General features: G+C 40.6%; 1 protein-coding gene across 1 annotated transcript in view; it reads right to left on the bottom strand.

Moving 5' to 3' along the window:
- Positions 1-297: 297 nt before the first annotated feature.
- The window catches only part of LOC139381339 (V-type proton ATPase subunit B, brain isoform-like), a 59,485-nt gene continuing 41,389 nt past the window's right edge, over positions 298-18,393 (bottom strand). The window contains exons 8-14 of the mRNA XM_071124793.1: positions 17,738-17,835; positions 17,442-17,565; positions 10,724-10,874; positions 9,964-10,046; positions 9,640-9,744; positions 8,016-8,145; positions 298-6,439 (exon numbers count right to left, since the gene is read on the bottom strand). Coding sequence (XP_070980894.1) covers positions 6,297-6,439; positions 8,016-8,145; positions 9,640-9,744; positions 9,964-10,046; positions 10,724-10,874; positions 17,442-17,565; positions 17,738-17,835 — 834 coding nt within the window. The 3' untranslated portion in view covers positions 298-6,296. The remainder of the gene's footprint in view (positions 6,440-8,015; positions 8,146-9,639; positions 9,745-9,963; positions 10,047-10,723; positions 10,875-17,441; positions 17,566-17,737; positions 17,836-18,393) is intronic.

The following is an 18,393-nucleotide window of genomic DNA, read 5'->3' on the forward strand; positions in this document are numbered from 1 at the left end:
CAAGCAGAAACACAAGCATTTCTGTAGGCTCGCTTACTGTGAAATCTGAAACTTTACTAAGAAAGTACTTGACAAACTTGACAATATAAGTATGTGTGTTTGCATTTTTCTGTTATGTCAAAGCTTTGCCGTGAACCACATATGTTCTCTTTTCAATTGAAAAGGTGAACTAATATTACCACTGCGACTGAGGTGTTAACTATTCTGCTTTCTGTGAAAGCCACAACATCAGCGGAACTACTTGAACACATTTGAGACTACTTGAGACCACTATACAAAAGGTCAAAGAAAACAACCTCCTTGCAACAATGGGTGCATTTTATTACAACGTAATTAATGTCATTGTGTGATCAAGGTCAGAAAGGCAAATTATTATAGAAACATAATAGATCTTATCACCAGAATGGTTCTAAACTGTTGATGGAAATCAAAGAACAAGAGATTGAATCTATGATGAATTATTCAAGTTATTTAGGGAACATTTTTTAGACCCTGATGTTAGACTTTTTAAAACATTGAAGTATAAAATCTCACTTTAGCCAGTTAGAGTTGTTGTAAAAACAGAAACATTCAGAGACACACTTAATACTATAAACATTGACATAATGTGCAGGCGTAATCACAAACCCCAGTGAACGAGTCTTACTGCCACTTAACTAATTAAACATTTTGGTCGAAGGGGAAAAATAGGAATTAAGGTCGTTAACACGGGCCGTTCCCTTCCCAATGACACCTAAATTAAAACTTGATGAACGTCTGTGCCTGCGATATCAAAGTTCCTCCTGCAACCTCTCCACGTCATTCATTCATTCAACAGCACTTAGCTGCCAGTTTCATCCCAGCCTCTCTCTTGCACTTCTCTTTCACAGATTCCATAATGCCCAACTCACTCAACACCAGAAAAGGACGTCTTGAACTAAATTACACATTAATTATAATTGCTGGTAGACATGGTAAATAAACAGGCCTGGAAGTGCGGGGTGACAGGGGTTCTGACACGTCAGATTTGGCAGTCTTAATTGTAAGTTTCGGCCTCACCATCGTCAGTCCCGTCTTTTTTTTTCTCCCCTCTTTTCCCTCCTATCGGGGAAGACAGTGATTACCCCTGTGCCGACGCGCTGCATAATGGTATCAGCGCAGACAGAGAAGTGAATTAAATTGTATCTGCAGCCGTACAGAATCCTTGATGAGGGGGCAGATGCCTTTGTGGTGTTATCATTATAGTACAATGGTCATGTTGTCATCAACCTTGCCATCGTCAATTGAAAAGACATGATTGTGTGTTGGGGGCTTTTTTTCTCTCCCTCTGTAGCCCCAGTGTTTCGTCGTGAATAGGAGCAATTTTCTAAGAGCTATGAAATCACGTAATAGGTCCTAATATGCAGCTGCTTGGCATAGCAAGGCAGCCTCTTAAAGTGGAAGTCAAACACAATATGTGTTTTTTTGACTGGAGAAACACTGGATGTATGAGCAAAGGCCACATTTATTCAGATAAAAATCCCTCGACTGTAACGATTACAAAGAACTATTTCAAATATCTTCGATATTTTTCTAAAACTCCAGAGATCAAAATCACTGGCTTGAGTGATGCATTTTTTGGTTTTAAGAAAAACTGCCCCTGCAAAATAACACAGAAATACATTGTATTTCAAGCACATTTGTATGTGTATGTGAAAAAGGAAAAGTAAACGCCACAAGGAGAAGTGGCAGAGATGCTTTAGGTGTCATTTTGCATTCTGAACACTAACATCTACAAAAGAGAATCCAGTTAGTGTATGTTTCTCTATTAAACTAAAGATGAATACGTTTTGCATTGACAAAAGTGGCAAAAGGGGCAGCAAGAGTAAATAACTCTGTGCTAGGGTGTGCTTTTTACCAAAGGTAAACGTCAAACATACACAGTTTGTCCAGCACAGCGAGTCCAGGTTTCAAAGGTCACAGCAGCAGAGATTGTGTGGTTGATAGTTGGCATAGTTGGCAGAGAATGCTATCAGTAAACACTACACAACAGAACTGAATGTGTTAACAGTCACAACATTCCCTCCTATACAATCACGGACTAGTTTCCAATATGATGCAAATGTTGTCAGGGGGGAAACAATATCAGTCTGATATGTAAGAATGCCGTGTTAATATTAGCTCAAATCATCTTTGTCAATCATTTTTAAGACTGCCTCGTCTCTTGCTGCCGGCATCGGTCGACACCGATACGACCAAAAGCACAAAAGAGAACAAAAAACACTGACAATCTCTTTTTCATTTGTGACCTACTTTCACTGAGCCAGTCAATGCAAGATCAGACTCCACTTAAACTCATTCTGAGTTAGATATTCAGAGGGAGAGAAGCTGAGGTCATGAGGATGATGGGCTATGTAATAAATCTTCCCAATTTGAATGAACCTTATGTGAACCTTAACAAGTGCTATATAAACCGCTGCCGTATGGCTTTAAAGTGAAATGAGAAAAGCAATATCATCCAAAGTCAAGACTACATTGATGGTCCTAAGGCACAATGCATACGCTCTTAGAAAAAAAAGGTGCTTTCTAGAAACTTATGGGTTCGTCAGATGTCCCCATAGGAGAACCCTTTGAATAACCCTTTTTGGCTGCAGATAGAAAGAACCCTTTTGGTTCCAGGTAGAACCCTTTCGATAGAGGGTTCTACATGGAATCCAAAAGGGTTCCAACTGGAAGCAAAAAGGGTTCTCCTATGGGGACAGCCGAAGAACCCTTGAAGTATTTCAAATGTATTTATTTTTTAAATTGAGGATAACTCTGACTTACATGTAACATTATCAGCATTGGTTGCTTAGTAGGTACCCTACTGTGAAGCACTGTGCAGTCATATTTCAAGCTACACACCAGGTCAAGTACTATTTCCTTTAGGGTACAACATTCAGGTCACATGTGCTTACTCAACACTGCTGCTCTAACACATCATGTTGGCTAGCACCCTACCCCCAAACTCATCCTCTCTCTGAATGCAGTGATTCATTTTTGCTGGGATTTCACACTCATAAAACATATAATAAAAAGTAATAATAAAATAAGCAGTAGGCTGTGTAAGTGCAATTTCATAGTTAAAGTACAAGCGTTAAAGTGCAGAATTGCATTCGGAATAAAATTATACTTGGCCCTATTTTTGTTTTTACCTTAGGTAGTTTGTACCTGCAGCCAGAGAGAATGAGCTGGAATTTGGGGTTGAGTGGGTGAATAATGGGGTGAATAATGTGCATTCACCGTGTTCCAAATAGGTGATTCAGAGGGCACCTCAGACAGACTACATTGACATCATACGTTCAGTAGTAAGTAGTAGCTAGTATGTATGTGTATATATACAATATAATTAATAAAATATTTAACCAGTCGCCTTCCTCAATTTAAGTGGATGATGACGCAATCTTTGCAAGATGGAGGGAATCTGATTTCATTGGTCCACAACGCAAGGCTCAGTAATTTCATTCAGGGTAAGTGGAGTTAGCCTACCACGGAGCAGGTTAGTTCTGAAAGATGTGGAATGTTGTCCAACTCCTCTTCAATGGCTGTGCGAAGTTGCCGGATATTGGTGGGAACTGGAACACGCTGTTGTACACATCAATCCAGAGCATCCCAAACATGCTCAATGGGTCTGCTGAGTATGCAGGCCATGGAAAAACGGGGACATTTTCAGCTTCCAGGAATGGTGTACAGAACCTTGCGAAATGGGGCCATGCATTATCCTGCTGAAACGAGGCCATGCATTATCCTGCTGAAACATGAGTTGATGGCGGTGGATGAACGGCACGACAATGCCTCAGGATCTAATCACGGTTTCTCTGTGCATTCAAATTGCCATCAATAAAATGCAATTGTGTTTGTTGTCCGTAGATTATGCCTACACATACCATAACTGCACGACCACAAAGTTGACATTAGCAAACCGCTCACCCACTGGATGCCATAGAGTTGAAATAGGGATTAATCTGTGAAGAGCAGACTTCAGCAGCGTGCCAGTATCCATCGAAGGTGAATATTTGCCCACTGAAGTCAGTTACAACATCGAACTGTAGTCAGGTCAAGACCCTGGTGAAGATCACACGCAGGCAGATGAGAATCCCTGAGATGATTTCTGACAGTTTGTGGAGAAATTCTTTGGTTGTGCAAACCCAGTTTCATCAGCTGTCCGGGTGGCTGGTCTCAGACGATCCAGCAGGTGAAGAAGCTTGAGGTCCTGGGCTGGCGTGGTTACAGGTTGTCTGCTGTTGTGAGGCCAGTAGGATCTGGTTTATGGTAAAGAAATTAACATTAAATTCTCTGGCAACAGATCTGGTGGACATTGCTGTAGTCAGCATGCCAATTGCACGCTCCCTCAAAACCTGAGACATCTGTGGCATTGTGTTGTGGGACAAAACTGGACATTTTGGAGTGGCCTATTATTGTCCACAGCACAAGGGGCACCTGTGTAATGATCATTCTGTTTAATCAGCTAGATATGCCACACCTGTCAGGTGGAATGATTATCTTGGCAAATGAGAAATACTCACTAAAAGGGATGTAAACAAATTTGTGCACAAAATTTGAGATATGCTTTTTGTGCGCAAAAATTTGGGGGATCTTTTATTTCAGCTCTATGAAACATTAGACTAACACTTTACATATTGCGTTTATATTTTTGTTCAGTATAGTTTTATTTGATTTAGTTCCTCTGGGGTCACTATTGCAAGAAATTCTAAAATTACAGTAGTGAGTAGGCTACACATTACTGCACGTGCAACAGGAAATTGATACCTTGAGACACCTGTGCCAGAGATACTGTATATAATGTTGAGATGGTCTCGTCTCCGCAATGGGAGTCATTGTCCAAAACACAGCAAGGCAGGTGTTCTGCTTATAGCTGTATTTCCACGTGGACAGATTTTAATGGGAGTGGACCCTCTTGCTAGGCCTCTTCCTTTCTGCCTATGTACAAGACTCACCTTTGGTCATATTTTACAACCTCAGGTCTGATCTAGGATACAAGTGCATGTTTTTGTTAATTTGGGCCTATATTACAGTCTATGACTCAGACACTTAATATAAAAAAATATTACTCGAGTTTGGATTTCGATTTGGCTTTTTTGCTGACAGTCACTACTAAGCCCTACTACAAGTGCGCGAGACCCATCAACCTTAAAAGGGTCAATCTGCTGTTGCTATATCCATTTTGGGATTCTTAAATTCATATATACCCATTGATTCTTGAAAGGTATGACTTATAAATGCCTCATGAGCTTCGTTAATTGGTCTTAACCCATCATATGTGTAAACAAACACCGTATAGCCTCAACATGGTTTAGACTATAATTGCATTATGATGGATGGACAGCCCGCCCTTGCAACCATAGCTCCATCTATGAATTTGACAGTGGTCACATTTCTAAAGCCCCATGCCTAAGCTATGTACCAAATCAGTGGCAGGGTAGCGGCTGTTTGAGCTGAAGATTGCCCCTTTAAATAACATTGATTTTATATGCAATGTCAGGTGGGATTATAAACATGTCATATCCTTCGTAGTTCTAACATAATTTATTTATGGACAGGAAAACAGAAGAGCCATAACATAGATGATTTCGGCAAACGAACAAGAGAATTAACAACGAAACTGGGGAATGTTTAGTACTCTTTTTACAGCGCATATATATAGCAATAATAAACCATGTAAACAATTATCTATCAATAGTAATTAGAGGCCAATAAATAAGCAATTACAGTCTACAAAGTTCGACATCTACAATATAAATCCATTTCAAGTAGCCCAAAAGTTTGTCCAATATCGAAACCCTTACCTGAAGCCTATCCAAGTAAACATTTAAGTACCAATGAGGTTCAGTGTAATAAATTAAACTATGTCATGTCACTTTCAGACCTCCTGGGTGTTTGATGAAGTCCTACAATTTGACAGTAATTGCCCCACCATATGAAATAAGTGATTGAAGTGCTATCTTCAGGGTGACAGTAACAAACATATTGGACAAATTTAAACCATTGAAATGTGAAAGAGAACACACAACTTCCTTTGAGATCTAAATGTATAGGATGTTTTACCTTCTTGGAAAGTTTCATTTACTTTAGGTGGGGACAACATTCAATGAACAAAATCCAACAGTAACATATCCCAATAAATAACAGGATCATTTTTTGATTTAAGGGTAAGCTTAAATCTCTAAATAAAAGGAGATAATCAGACACAATCCATACGGGACTCTGGACACAGATACAGTACAATACATTACAGAGGGAGCTGAGATTACTGCTCTGATCTCTGAGTTGAGGGGAGCTCAGTGACGAGCTGCAGACTCCCTGGGGTAGAACTCAGCCAGGGTGCTCTGGGGAATCCGCTTCAGCATTTCTTTGGGAAAGATTCGGAGCAGCTGCCAGCCAATGTCCAGGGTCTCATACACAGTCCTGTTGTCGTAAGGGCCTGAGGGGTGAGGTTACATCGTTTTAGATATTGAATGCTATGACATTTGACAATATTCCATGTGATGACCAATTGCAAATTTAGTATTTTACTCAGAGGTTTTATTTAAGAGTATGAATACAACAATATTCCCCAGTGATTCAGTGATATTTTTCAGAACACTTGTGGGTTCCATGGTCAACGTCAGGTCATCGAGCTTAACATGTCTTAAATGCCCCCCCCCCCCCCCCCAACAATACATCACAGCTTTCGCTGTCGGAAAGAGATCATTTATAGGCTAGATATTAAGTCAATAATCATATCGTGTCACAACAGGATTACAAGCATTAGGTCCCTGTGAAACACAGCCTACAATTGTGCAATCCCTGCTTTGTAATCTCATTATCTGAAGGACAAGACTGAACGGCAGGCACTTGTTTTTCGCCCAAAAGACGGCCCCATTTGTCTGTTTCAGCTGAGAGAGAAGACGCAAAAGTCTGACATGATACTTGCATTTCATATTACTACTATGGAGCAAGGTTTTCCATTTGAGGTTTCAATTCACGTCAGTAGACTCAATACTAATGACATTCTCATTTTAATGGATCGCATTAGGCTTTGACTCATGTTAAAAAAAGGAATTCAGGCTCACTATACACTAAACTGGATAGATTTGCTCACAAATCCTTCCTTTAGCAATCTCATCAATCCAAGGCCAAGTGTGAGAATAGGTTTGGCATAATGCTTTGACGACATGCACATATTATGAATGTCACCAAGGTGCTGAGTGAAAAAAATACATCTATATATCTGACATGAAGTTTGCCATTGGTTTTTGTTTCCCTCTGCTGATAAAAATGATCATGCCCGAAGGCATTGAAAATGTACCTTTACTAACAAAGACCTGAAGGAAAGAAGAATGAACAGCATGCAGCATTCATAGGTCCTTTGCTAGGAGCCAAGAGGAGGCAGATCTCAGTCAAATATATTTCAAAACCCAGCGATGCAACATTTTATGATAATATCGGCAATTAATGACATGCAAAACAAAATGGTTTATTAAGAAACATCTAACAAACCTTAAATAGCTGAAGTGTGATTCAACATGCAAACAAAATATTATTAATCCAATAATACTACAATATGTTTCAGTCATTGGGCAAAATCAATCTCCATTTTAATATCACACTTGAATGATGCCGCTATGCAGGCAGAATTTTGGGGTAATAAGGTCAAAGACCTCAGGCAACACATGATCAGTCAATGCTTTAAAGGAATTTGTGGAATAAAGGTAAGACAAACATAAGATACAGGAGAAGCCATGGTGGCAAATGTATAATATCTAATGCAACATGTAAATAAAATCTCCAGACAAGATCTCTGAACAAGTGTGTCAATGACCTGGCCAAGCATAATGCCTCTCACTTAACGGTGTGAAAAACACCCATTCATTATGTTACCAAATACTGGACCCCGGGAGAATGCCATGCCATCGTTTTCACCTTTTGATTTAAATTATGCCATACAACTACATTTTTACTAGGCATGCTCTCTGGTTGTGGTGCTACGGTCATAAGTTGAGTCTCATCTGTCTCACCCTGAGCGATGAAGTTCTTCTCAAACTTCTGCAGGAACTCCAGGTAGAGCAGATCATCGGAGGTGAGGGCCTCCTCTCCTACCACGGCCTTCATGGCCTGCACGTCCTTACCAATGGCATAGCAGGCATACTGAGGTGGACAAAGGCATGGGAAGAGGTAGATCAAGACATGGAGATTCAAATCAAATCAAATTCTATTTGTCACATAAGCCAAATACAACAGACCTTACGTGAAATGCTTACTAACAAGCCCTTAACCAACAATGCAGTTAAGAAATATATTTACTAAATAAACTGAAATACACAAAAACAAAATAACAATAACGAGGCTATATACAGGGGGTACCGGTACAGAGTCAACGTGTGGGGGTACAGGTTAGTCGAGGTAATATGTACATGTAGGTAAGGGTAAAGTGACTATGCATAGATCATAACAGAGTCAATGCAAATAGTCTGGGTAGCCATTTGACTAGATGTTCAGGAGTCTTATGGCTTAGGAGAAAAGCTGTTAAGAAGCCTCTTGGACCTAGACTTGGCGTTCCAGTAGCTCTTGCCGTGCTGTAGCAGAGAGAACAGTCTATGACGACTAGGGTGGCTTGAGTCTGACAATTTTTAGGGCCTTTCTCTGACACCGCCTGGTATAGAGGTCCTGGATGGCAGGAAGCTTAGCCCCAGTGCTGTACTGGGCCGTACGCACTACCCTCTGTAGCGCCTTGTGATCGGAGGCCAAGCAGTTGCCATACCAGGCGGTGATGCAACCATGCTCTCGATGGTGCAGCTGTAGAACTTTGAGGATCTGATGACCCATGCCAAATCTTTTCAGTCTCCTGAGGGGAATAGGTGTTGCTGTGCACTCATCACGACTGTCTTGGTGTGCTTGGACCATGATAGTTTCTTGGTGATGTAGACACCAAGGAACGTGAAGCTCTCAACCTGCTCCACTACAGCCCCGTCGATGAGAATATGGGCGTGCTTGGCCCTCCTTTTCCTGTAGTCCACCATCATCTCCTTTGTCTTGGTCACGTTGAGGGAGAGGTTGTTGCCAGGTCTCTGATCAGGCCTACCACTGTTGTGTTGTGTCGTCGGCAAACTTAATAGTGGTGTTGGAGTTGTGCTTGGCCACACAGTCATGGGTGAACAGGGAGTACAGGAGGGGACTAAGCACACACCCCTGAGGGCCCCCCGTGTTGAGGATCAGCATGGCAGATATGTTGCTGCTTACCCTTACCACCTGGGGGTGGCCCATCAGGAAGTTCAGGATCCAGTTGCAGAGGGAGGTGTTTAGTCCCAAGGTCCTTTGCTTGGTGATGAGCTTTGAGGGCACTATGGTGTTGAATGCTAAGCTGTAGTCAATGAACAGCATTCTCATGTAGGTGTTCCTTTTGTCCAGGTAGGAAAGGGCAGTGTTGAGTGGAATAGAGATTGCGTCATCTGTGGATCTGTTGGGGCTGTATGCCAACTGGAGTGGGTCTAGGGTTTCTGGGATGATGGTGTTGATGTGAGCCATTGAGAGAGAAGCATGGAGGGAGGTCAGTGAATTAAAGGTGCTGTATGCGACAAATGCTTAATGTGTATTGTAGTTCATTAGAAATTAGGCTTCGTTATAGAAGATCTTGACAACTACCAACTGATTGGAGACATCAGCATGGTCTTTACGGGTCATTCCTTCACCGATGGCAGACTTCATCAATCGAGACAGAGAGGGCAGCACATTGATGGGTGGGTAAATCTGAAAGGAAAGCATGAAATAATAGAATAATAATAGTCGATTCAATGTTCAACAAAGTAGTAGTAAACAAATGATCATTGGGCAACAATTGGACAATTGTCAGGAGAGAGAACTATAGTTCTCAAGATAGACTCCTCAATAGTCAGGTACAAAGGGTGGGTTTGAGCCATATTAGTGAGAATGTGAATACATGTCTATCATCAGTGAGTATGTCTGTACCTGTCTGTTGTGCAGCTGTCTGTCCACATAGACCTGTCCCTCAGTGATGTACCCTGTGAGATCAGGAATGGGGTGGGTGATATCTGGAAAACACAGTTAACATGGAGGTCAACATCAAGAGATAATATCCAGGGTTCAAGTCACGATAAATCAAGTGGCCTTTGAATGCACAGTAAAGCGAGCGTATGTTTGATAAAGCATGCACTGAGCACGCTCGTAAATCACTGTTCCCAAAATAAATGTCAATGAACCAGGCATACACTTTAAAATGTCTACAATTTAAGAGTAGAATGCCTATAGCTACTGAAATGCAGATCCAATGTAAAGTTTACAGCATTTCCCAGTTTAAGGACAATGAGTGTTTTGATCCACATCTTGGGAGGATAGTGCTCAAAAATATGCTCGCTCAAATTCTCTTTGACGTTAAAAGTGGGGGGACTCCCATTCAAATACAGATTGAAGGCCCATCAAGAGGTTACTATAGTAACGGCAAGCAACAGTTTGTTCCCTGTCAAAAAAAAAGAAAGAACGCAGCTCTTCGGTGACAAAACCGGAGAATAAACAAAACATTTTTTATTTAACCTTTATTTAACTAAGCAAGTCAGTTACATTGACGGCCTACACCGGCCAAACCCGGACAACGCTGGGCCAATATTGCTAATGTGACAAGTAAATAAATAAAAATAATACATTATATAAATACATTATTTCCTAAATAAATATTGGTTGTTTTTCTCTGAGAAAAACCGGCATGTCTTACCATCGTTGGGCATGGTGAGGATGGGGATCTGAGTGATGGAGCCGTTCCTGCCCTCCACTCTCCCAGCACGCTCGTAGATGGTGGCCAGATCAGTGTACATGTAACCGGGGAAACCACGACGACCAGGGACCTCCTCTCTGGCAGCAGACACCTGGGGAGACATGGGACAAAGAAGTGAGCCATAGGTGGAACCAGGTAATAGGAAATGGGACCCTGAACACAAACTACTGAACATTTCATTGTTAGAGCATGTGATTGAGTTAATGAATGTATTGTGTGCATTGGGATTTAACCTCTTTGATCTCTAGGGGCGCTATTTCATTTTTGGATAAAAAACGTTCCCGTTTTAAGCGCGATATTTTGTCACGAAAAGATGCTCGACTATGCATATTCTTGACAGTTTTTGAAAGAAAACACTCTGAAGTTTCAGAATCTGCAAAGATATTGTCTGTAAGTGCCCCAGAACTCATTCTACAGGCAAAACCAAGATGATGCGTCAACCAGGAAATGAGCAGAATTTCTGAAGCTCTGTTTTCCATTGTCTCCTTATATGGCTGTGATTGCGCAAGGAATGAGCCTACACTTTCTGTCGTTCCCCCAACGTGTTAGCAGCATTGTGACGTATTTGTAGGCATATCATTGGAAGATTGACCATAAGAGACTACATTTTCCAAGTGTCCGCCTGGTGTCCCTGCGTCGAAATTGGAGCGTAAAGCCAGGTGCAATTATTTTTCCATTTGAGAGCAAGGAGAAACCAGGCTTCCACTAAGGATATATCATTGAAGAGATATGTGGAAAAACACCTTGAGGATTGATTCTAAACCACGTTTGCCATGTTTCAGTCGATATTATGGAGTTAATTTGGAAAAAAGTTTGCGTTTTGAGGGCTGAATTTTCTTTTTTTTTTTTTTTGGTAGCCAAATGTGATGTACAAAACGGAGCTATTTCTAATACACAAAGAATCTTTTTGGAAAAACTGAGCATCTGCTATCTAACTGAGAGTCTCCTCATTGAAAACATCAGAAGTTCTTCAAAGGTAAGTTATTTTATTTGAAGGCTTTACTTGTTTTTGTGATAGTTGCCTGCTAAATGCTAACGCTAATGCTAACGCTAAATGCTACGCTAGCTAGCTACTGTTACACAAATGATTGTTTTCCTATGGTTGAAAAGCATATTTTGAAAATCTGAGATGACAGTGTTGTTAACAAAAGGCTAAGCTTGAGAGATTGCATATTTATTTCATTTCATTTGCGATTTTCATGAATAGTTAACGTTGCGTTATGGTAATGAGCTTAGGTCTATAAATAGAATCCCGGATCCGGGTTTGGTCGTCGCAACAGGTTAAAGTGGAATGGACAGCATTTTAGCAACATGAATTCTTATTCAAATCTGTTCATATACAGTTGAAGTCATAAGTTCACATACACTTAGGTTGGAGTCATTAAAACTCGTTTTTCAATCACCACAAATTTCTTGTTAACAAACCATAGTTTTGGCAAGTCGGTCAGGACATCTACTTTGTGCATGACAAGTATTTTTCCCAACAATTGTTTACAGACAGATTTTTTCACTTATAATTCACTGTATCACAATTCCAGTGGGTCAGAAGTTTACATACACTAAGTTGAGTGTGCCTTTAAACAGCTTGGAAAATTCCAGAAAATTATGTCATGGCTTTAGAAGCTTCAGATAGGCGAATTTACATTATTTGAGTCATTTGGAGGTGTACCTGTGGATGTATTTCAAGGCCTACTTTCAAATTCAGTGCCTCTTACGCAAGTATAAACATCATGGGACCACGCAGCTGTCATACTGCTCAGGAAGGAGATGCGTTTTGTCTCCTAGAGATGAACGTACTTTGGTGCGAAAAGTGCAAATCAATCCCAGAACAACACCAAAGTACCTTGTGAAAATGTTTGAGGAAACTGGTACAAAAGTATCTATATCCACAGTAAAATGAGTCCTATATTGACATAACCTGAAAGGCCACTCAGCAAGGAAGAAGCCACTGCTCCAAAACCGCCATAAAAAAAGCCAGACTACGGTTTGCAACTGCACATGAGGCCAAAGATCGTACTTTTTCGAGAAATGTCCTCTGGTCTGTTGGAACAAAAATAGAACTGTTTGGCCATAATGACCATCGTTATGTTTCGAGGAAAAGGGGGGAGGCTTGCAAGCCGAAGAACACCATCCCAACCGTGAAGCACGGGGGTGGCAGCATCATGTTGTGGGGGTGCTTTGCTGCAAGAGGGGTTGATGCGCTTCACAAAATAGATGGCATCATCAGAGGCAAGGACAATTATGTGGATATATTGAAGCAACATCTCAAGATATCAGTCAGGAAGTTAAAGCTTGGTCGCAAATGGATCTTCCAAATGGACAATGACCCCAAGCATACTTCCAAAGTTGTGACAAAATGGCTTAAGGACAACAAAGTCAAAGTATTGGAGTGGCCATCACAAAGCCCTGACCGCAATCCTATAGAACATTTGTGGGCAGAACTGAAAAAGCGTGTGTGAGCAAAGAGGCCTACAAACCTGACTCAGTTACACCAGCTCTGTCAGGAAGAAGGGGCCAAAATTCACCTAAATTATTGTGGGAAGCTTGTGGAAGACTACCTGAAATGTTTGACTCAAGTTAAACAAATTAAAGGCAATTCTACCAAATACTAATTGAGTGTATGTAAACTTCTGACCCACTGGGAAATTGATGGAAAAAATAAAAGCTGAAATAAATCATTCTCTCTACTATTATTCTGACATTTCACATTCTTAAAATGAAGTGGTGATCCTAACTTACCTAAGACAGGGAATTTTTACTAGGATTAAATGTCAGGAATTGTGAAAAACTGAGTTTAAATGTATTTGGCTAAGGTGTATTTAAACTTCCAACTTCAACTGTACACTCCCAGGAAGAATTACACTTAAAAAAAAAATCTAACAAGCAAGCGCTTAGACATTGTCATTTTCACAAGTAGTTAGAATGTTTAGGAATTACGTATACTAAGGCATTTGTGAAAATTCTATAGCAATATAGAGTGGGAAAGTGTCATGCGTTTGGACCATTAAGACACTGCAGTTAATCAAACCTAATAAAAGCACACGTCTCATCGAGGACCTGAGTCTATGCAGACTAGTGCGCCATAGCCAATCAGCGGTACAGTAGTCCTATATGCAAATAAGCAGTTTTCCACAAGGGCCTGCTATCATTCACTTTGAATTGGACTTTGTTTACATGCAATTGCAACAGTGCGACTTTAGATCATTAGAATGCTTAGAATCATTTGTCAAAAGCCACCAAACACACTTGAATGGATTTCTGCAAATACGTAGCTAAATACCACAAGAGTCCTCTTACATTTGGGAATTTTACAGTCCTACCGATCAAACAACCATAAAAAGGTAGACCATCTCTCCCTATATGCACTTCAACAACAAGATGACCAACTAATGCTAGTCAGAGCAATATGAGCAAAAATCTAACAAAGAAACATTAGATAAACCCTCTCAAACCTTTTAAGCTAGATGATTGTCAAAATTGCAATGATAAACAATGGGGAATAGTCTGCTCGTCCTTCTGCAAATTGTCTGCCAATGCACGCGTTGTCCCAACCAAGCACCCAAGCTAACTGGCTAAAGTTGGCTAGCTTAGTAGCTAGCTACTTCCAGACACACATGAGAAAACACCTCACTGACCATTTCACTCAGTCTAGCAGAGCTGGTTAGGCTGTTGACATGTTTTATAGTGTTCATGACTAACTTACTTTGCCTATGTTTTGCCTAGATGGCTAGCCAAAGTGAATTTGCAAACGCAAGAGATATGCTAAATGGATAACAGTCATTTCTTACTTGCTAACCAAATGACATGTGCATCTCTAGCTGTGTAGCCACCGAAAAACGATAAGGGGGATAAAAGTCAGTCACTCACCAACTCCTCCAATGACATGACGTCCTCCTAGCTAATGTTAGGCTCTGTGTTTTTAGTTTGCTACATATAGATACGCTAGCATATTAGCCACGTTATGACTGACATTGCCCTTGCTAGTTGGATTATGACATTCCCAGCCTTAGTTACCCCATGATGACAAAGCGGAAATAGAAATACCTTATTTACATAAGTATTCAGACCCTTTGATATGAAACTCGAAAATTGATCTCAGGTGCATCCGGTTTCTATTGATCATCCTTGAGATGTTTCTACAACTTCATTGGAGTCCACCTGTGGTAAATTCAATTGATTGGACATGATTAGGAAAGTCACACACCTGTCAATATAAGGTCCCACAGTTGACAGTGCATGTCAGAGCAAAAACCAAGCCATGAGGTCGAAGGAATTCTCCGTAGATCTTGGAGACAGGATTGTGTCAAGGCACAGATCTGGGGAAGGGTACCAAAGCAGTTCTGCAGCATTGAAGATCCAAAAACACAGTGGCCTCCATCATTCTTCCTGAATGCACTGTACATATGAAATGGGTAAAACAGTATGTAAACACAATTAAAATCCACATCCCAGTCAAGCTGCAGGGATGGTTGTCCATCTGGAAGGTTCTCCAGAGCTCTGTCAGAGTGACCATCTTGGTCACCTCCTGGACCAAGGCCCTTCTTCCCCGATTGCTCAATTTGGCAGGGAGGCCAGCTCTAGGAAGAGTCTTGGTGGTTCCAAACTTCTTCCATTTAAGAATGATTGAGGCCACTGGGTTCTTGGGGAACTTCAATGCCGCAGAAATGTTTTGGTACCCTTCCCAGATCTGTGCCTTGACACAATCCCGTCTGTCTCGGAGCTCTATAGACAATTCCTTCGACTTCATGGCTTGGTTTTTGCTCTGACATTCACTGTCAACTGTGGGACCTTATATAAACAGGTGTGTGCCTTTTCAAATCATGTCCAATCAATTGAATTTACCACAGGTGGACTCCAATCAAGTTGTAGAAACATCAAGGATGATCAATGGAAACAGGATGCACCTGAGCTCGATTATGAGTCTCATAGCAAAGGGTCTGAATACTTATGTAAATAAGGTATTTGTTTTCGCTTTGTCATTATTGGGTATTGTGTCGATTGTTCTGTTTTTTAAAATTCATTTAATCCATTTAAGAATAAGACTGTAATGTAACAAAATGTGGAAAACGTCAAGGGGTCTGAATACTTTCTGAAGGTAACGTATGTGGATGTGTAATGGAATTCTTTCTGTTTGTGCTTTTCTTATAACTAATTTCTGTGTTCTATTCATGTGCTGTTCTATAAACCAATGTCTGTGTTCATGCAAGTGGCTGACTGTACAAATCCTCACTATCAGTAGCTGCAATTTGTCAGTACAACCAGACCTTGTTTTGAGTACAAACGAAAGATCTCAGTTTCAAGGTCTCAGCTTAGAGAGAAGAGGTCTCGTGAGGTATTGGTCTGTCAATATGTTATGAACCAGTATTGGTCGGTCACATGAATGAAACAAAACGGTAATGATTAATTAATTATGCTAAATCATGCAAATCTAACTTGTCTGTGCATAGCCATATATAAGACAACTGCTGGGACTGCCCACAGACAGAGCTCCCGATTAACATGTGTACTATGCTTCATTTAGTTGGTTGGAAACTCTCCAGCGCGCTGACAAATAAAGGATGATTTATTTAAGATTGACTTCGAGTGTCCCTGTGTGAGAATTTCCACGACAGATGTTTTGTGAGTGAGCAGATGATGGTGGGGTGAATGTGTGTGTGAATAGAGACAAAAATAAATAAGTCAATGAGGATACAAGGTTACCTATGATAGTCTGTGTAGCTATTTATCAGTCTTATTGCTTGGGGATAGAAGCTGTTCAAGAGTCTGTTGGAGCCAGAGTTGATGCACAGGAACTGCCTGCCATGCAGAAGCAGAGAGAACAGTCTATGGCTTGGGTGGTTGGATTCTTAACGATTGTAAATAAGGTATTTCAGTTTTTATTTTTATTAAATTAGCAAACATTTCTAAAAACCTGTTTTCGCTATATCATTATGGGGTATTGTGTGTAAATTGATGAGGCAATTTTGTTTTCCCGATCCATTTTAAAATGAGACTAACGTAACAAATTGTGGAAAGAGTCAAGAGCTCTGAATACTTTCCAAATGCACTGTGCACACACACACAAACACCCTAACATCTCTGTATTTCTTTATTCCATTCTTTTACTTTCAGATGCGTGTATTGTTGGATATTAATGCACTGTTGGAGCTAGGAACACAAGCATTTCACTACACTTGCAATAACATCTGCTAAATATGTGTATGTGACCAATAACATCTGCTAAATATGTGTATGTGACCAATAACATCTGCTAAATATGTGTATGTGACCAATAACATCTGCTAAATATGTGTATGTGACCAATAACATCTGCTAAATATGTGTATGTGACCAATAACATCTGCTAAATATGTGTATGTGACCAATAACATCTGCTAAATATGTGTATGTGACCAATAACATCTGCTAAATATGTGACCAATAAATTGTGATTTGATTTGTGGAGGTTTTCAATATCACAACCATGTAGCCCGTACTGACCAAACTTTAACCGACATATTGAATTTGCTACCCATATTCAGAAGTTTGAGAGTTAAGGCTCCTCAAACGTTGACAGAATTATCGTGCAAGTCTGACACGTCACAAAAAAGAAAGTACGGGTCATTTTTTTCCCCCAGGAGTAAACAGCAGACCTCATTGAGTTAGTTTGGTTGCCCACCTCTCTCAGAGCTTCGGCGTATGAGCTCATGTCAGTCAGGATGACCAGGACATGCTTCTCACACTGGTAGGCCAGGTACTCAGCTGAGGTCAGAGCAAGGCGAGGGGTGATAATGCGCTCAATACTGAGAAAGGAAAGAACAAGGAAGGAATTCAATTTTAATTAACATAATAAAAAAGGTAGCAATATTATACAGACACTTTATTGCCGTGAATCCATGATTCCATAGATTATTTATTATAGGAAGGAGCTAGTGCATTACTGATTTGGCACAGAGCTTATGCAAATGAACTCACGTGGGGTCGTTGGCTAGGTTCAAGAACAGGCAAACATTGTCCATGGATCCATTCTCCTCAAAGTCGGACTTGAAGAAGCGAGCAGTTTCCATGTTCACCTGAAAAGACAGGTTTAAGATTACACACCAAGTTGATAGTAGAAGGCCTTGAACATTCTTCAACAAAAGCAGGAATATATTAGTCACCCAATGGCAGAAAAAAAAAAATGCATATCAGAAAAAGGAGCTCCTGTTTTCAAATATCACAACAAATTAGGGTAAATTCTTCCCAAATACTGTACAGAGGGCAATGTAGTGCAAATTATGCTGCAGCTTACTGGTTCAGCAGTTTTCAACTCAAGGTAACTTAATATGTTCTGATATGTGAAAACAGGGTTAAGTGTTAATACGCTGTCCTTTACACACGTGTCCTTTTCCTAAATTGTAATCTCCTTTACATATGCTTCAAAATGTCCTAATCCCTTTTCACACCAGTCTGCCCCTACGCATTGCATTTCCACTACCCTGTTACAGAGTTCGTGCTTATGTTACAAGGCCCTCAATGGTGTGTGAATTAGCCAGCAGGGAGAGGATAAGGGGGCCCAGAGGAGCAGAGGTGGGGGTCACTAACATCTCTGCCACAGGTCACAGAAGATTCCCCACCCGGTGTTAAATAGT

The sequence above is a fragment of the Oncorhynchus clarkii genome, chromosome 23 (genome assembly GCF_045791955.1).
Source record: "Oncorhynchus clarkii lewisi isolate Uvic-CL-2024 chromosome 23, UVic_Ocla_1.0, whole genome shotgun sequence".
In the NCBI taxonomy this organism is placed as follows: domain Eukaryota; kingdom Metazoa; phylum Chordata; class Actinopteri; order Salmoniformes; family Salmonidae; genus Oncorhynchus; species Oncorhynchus clarkii.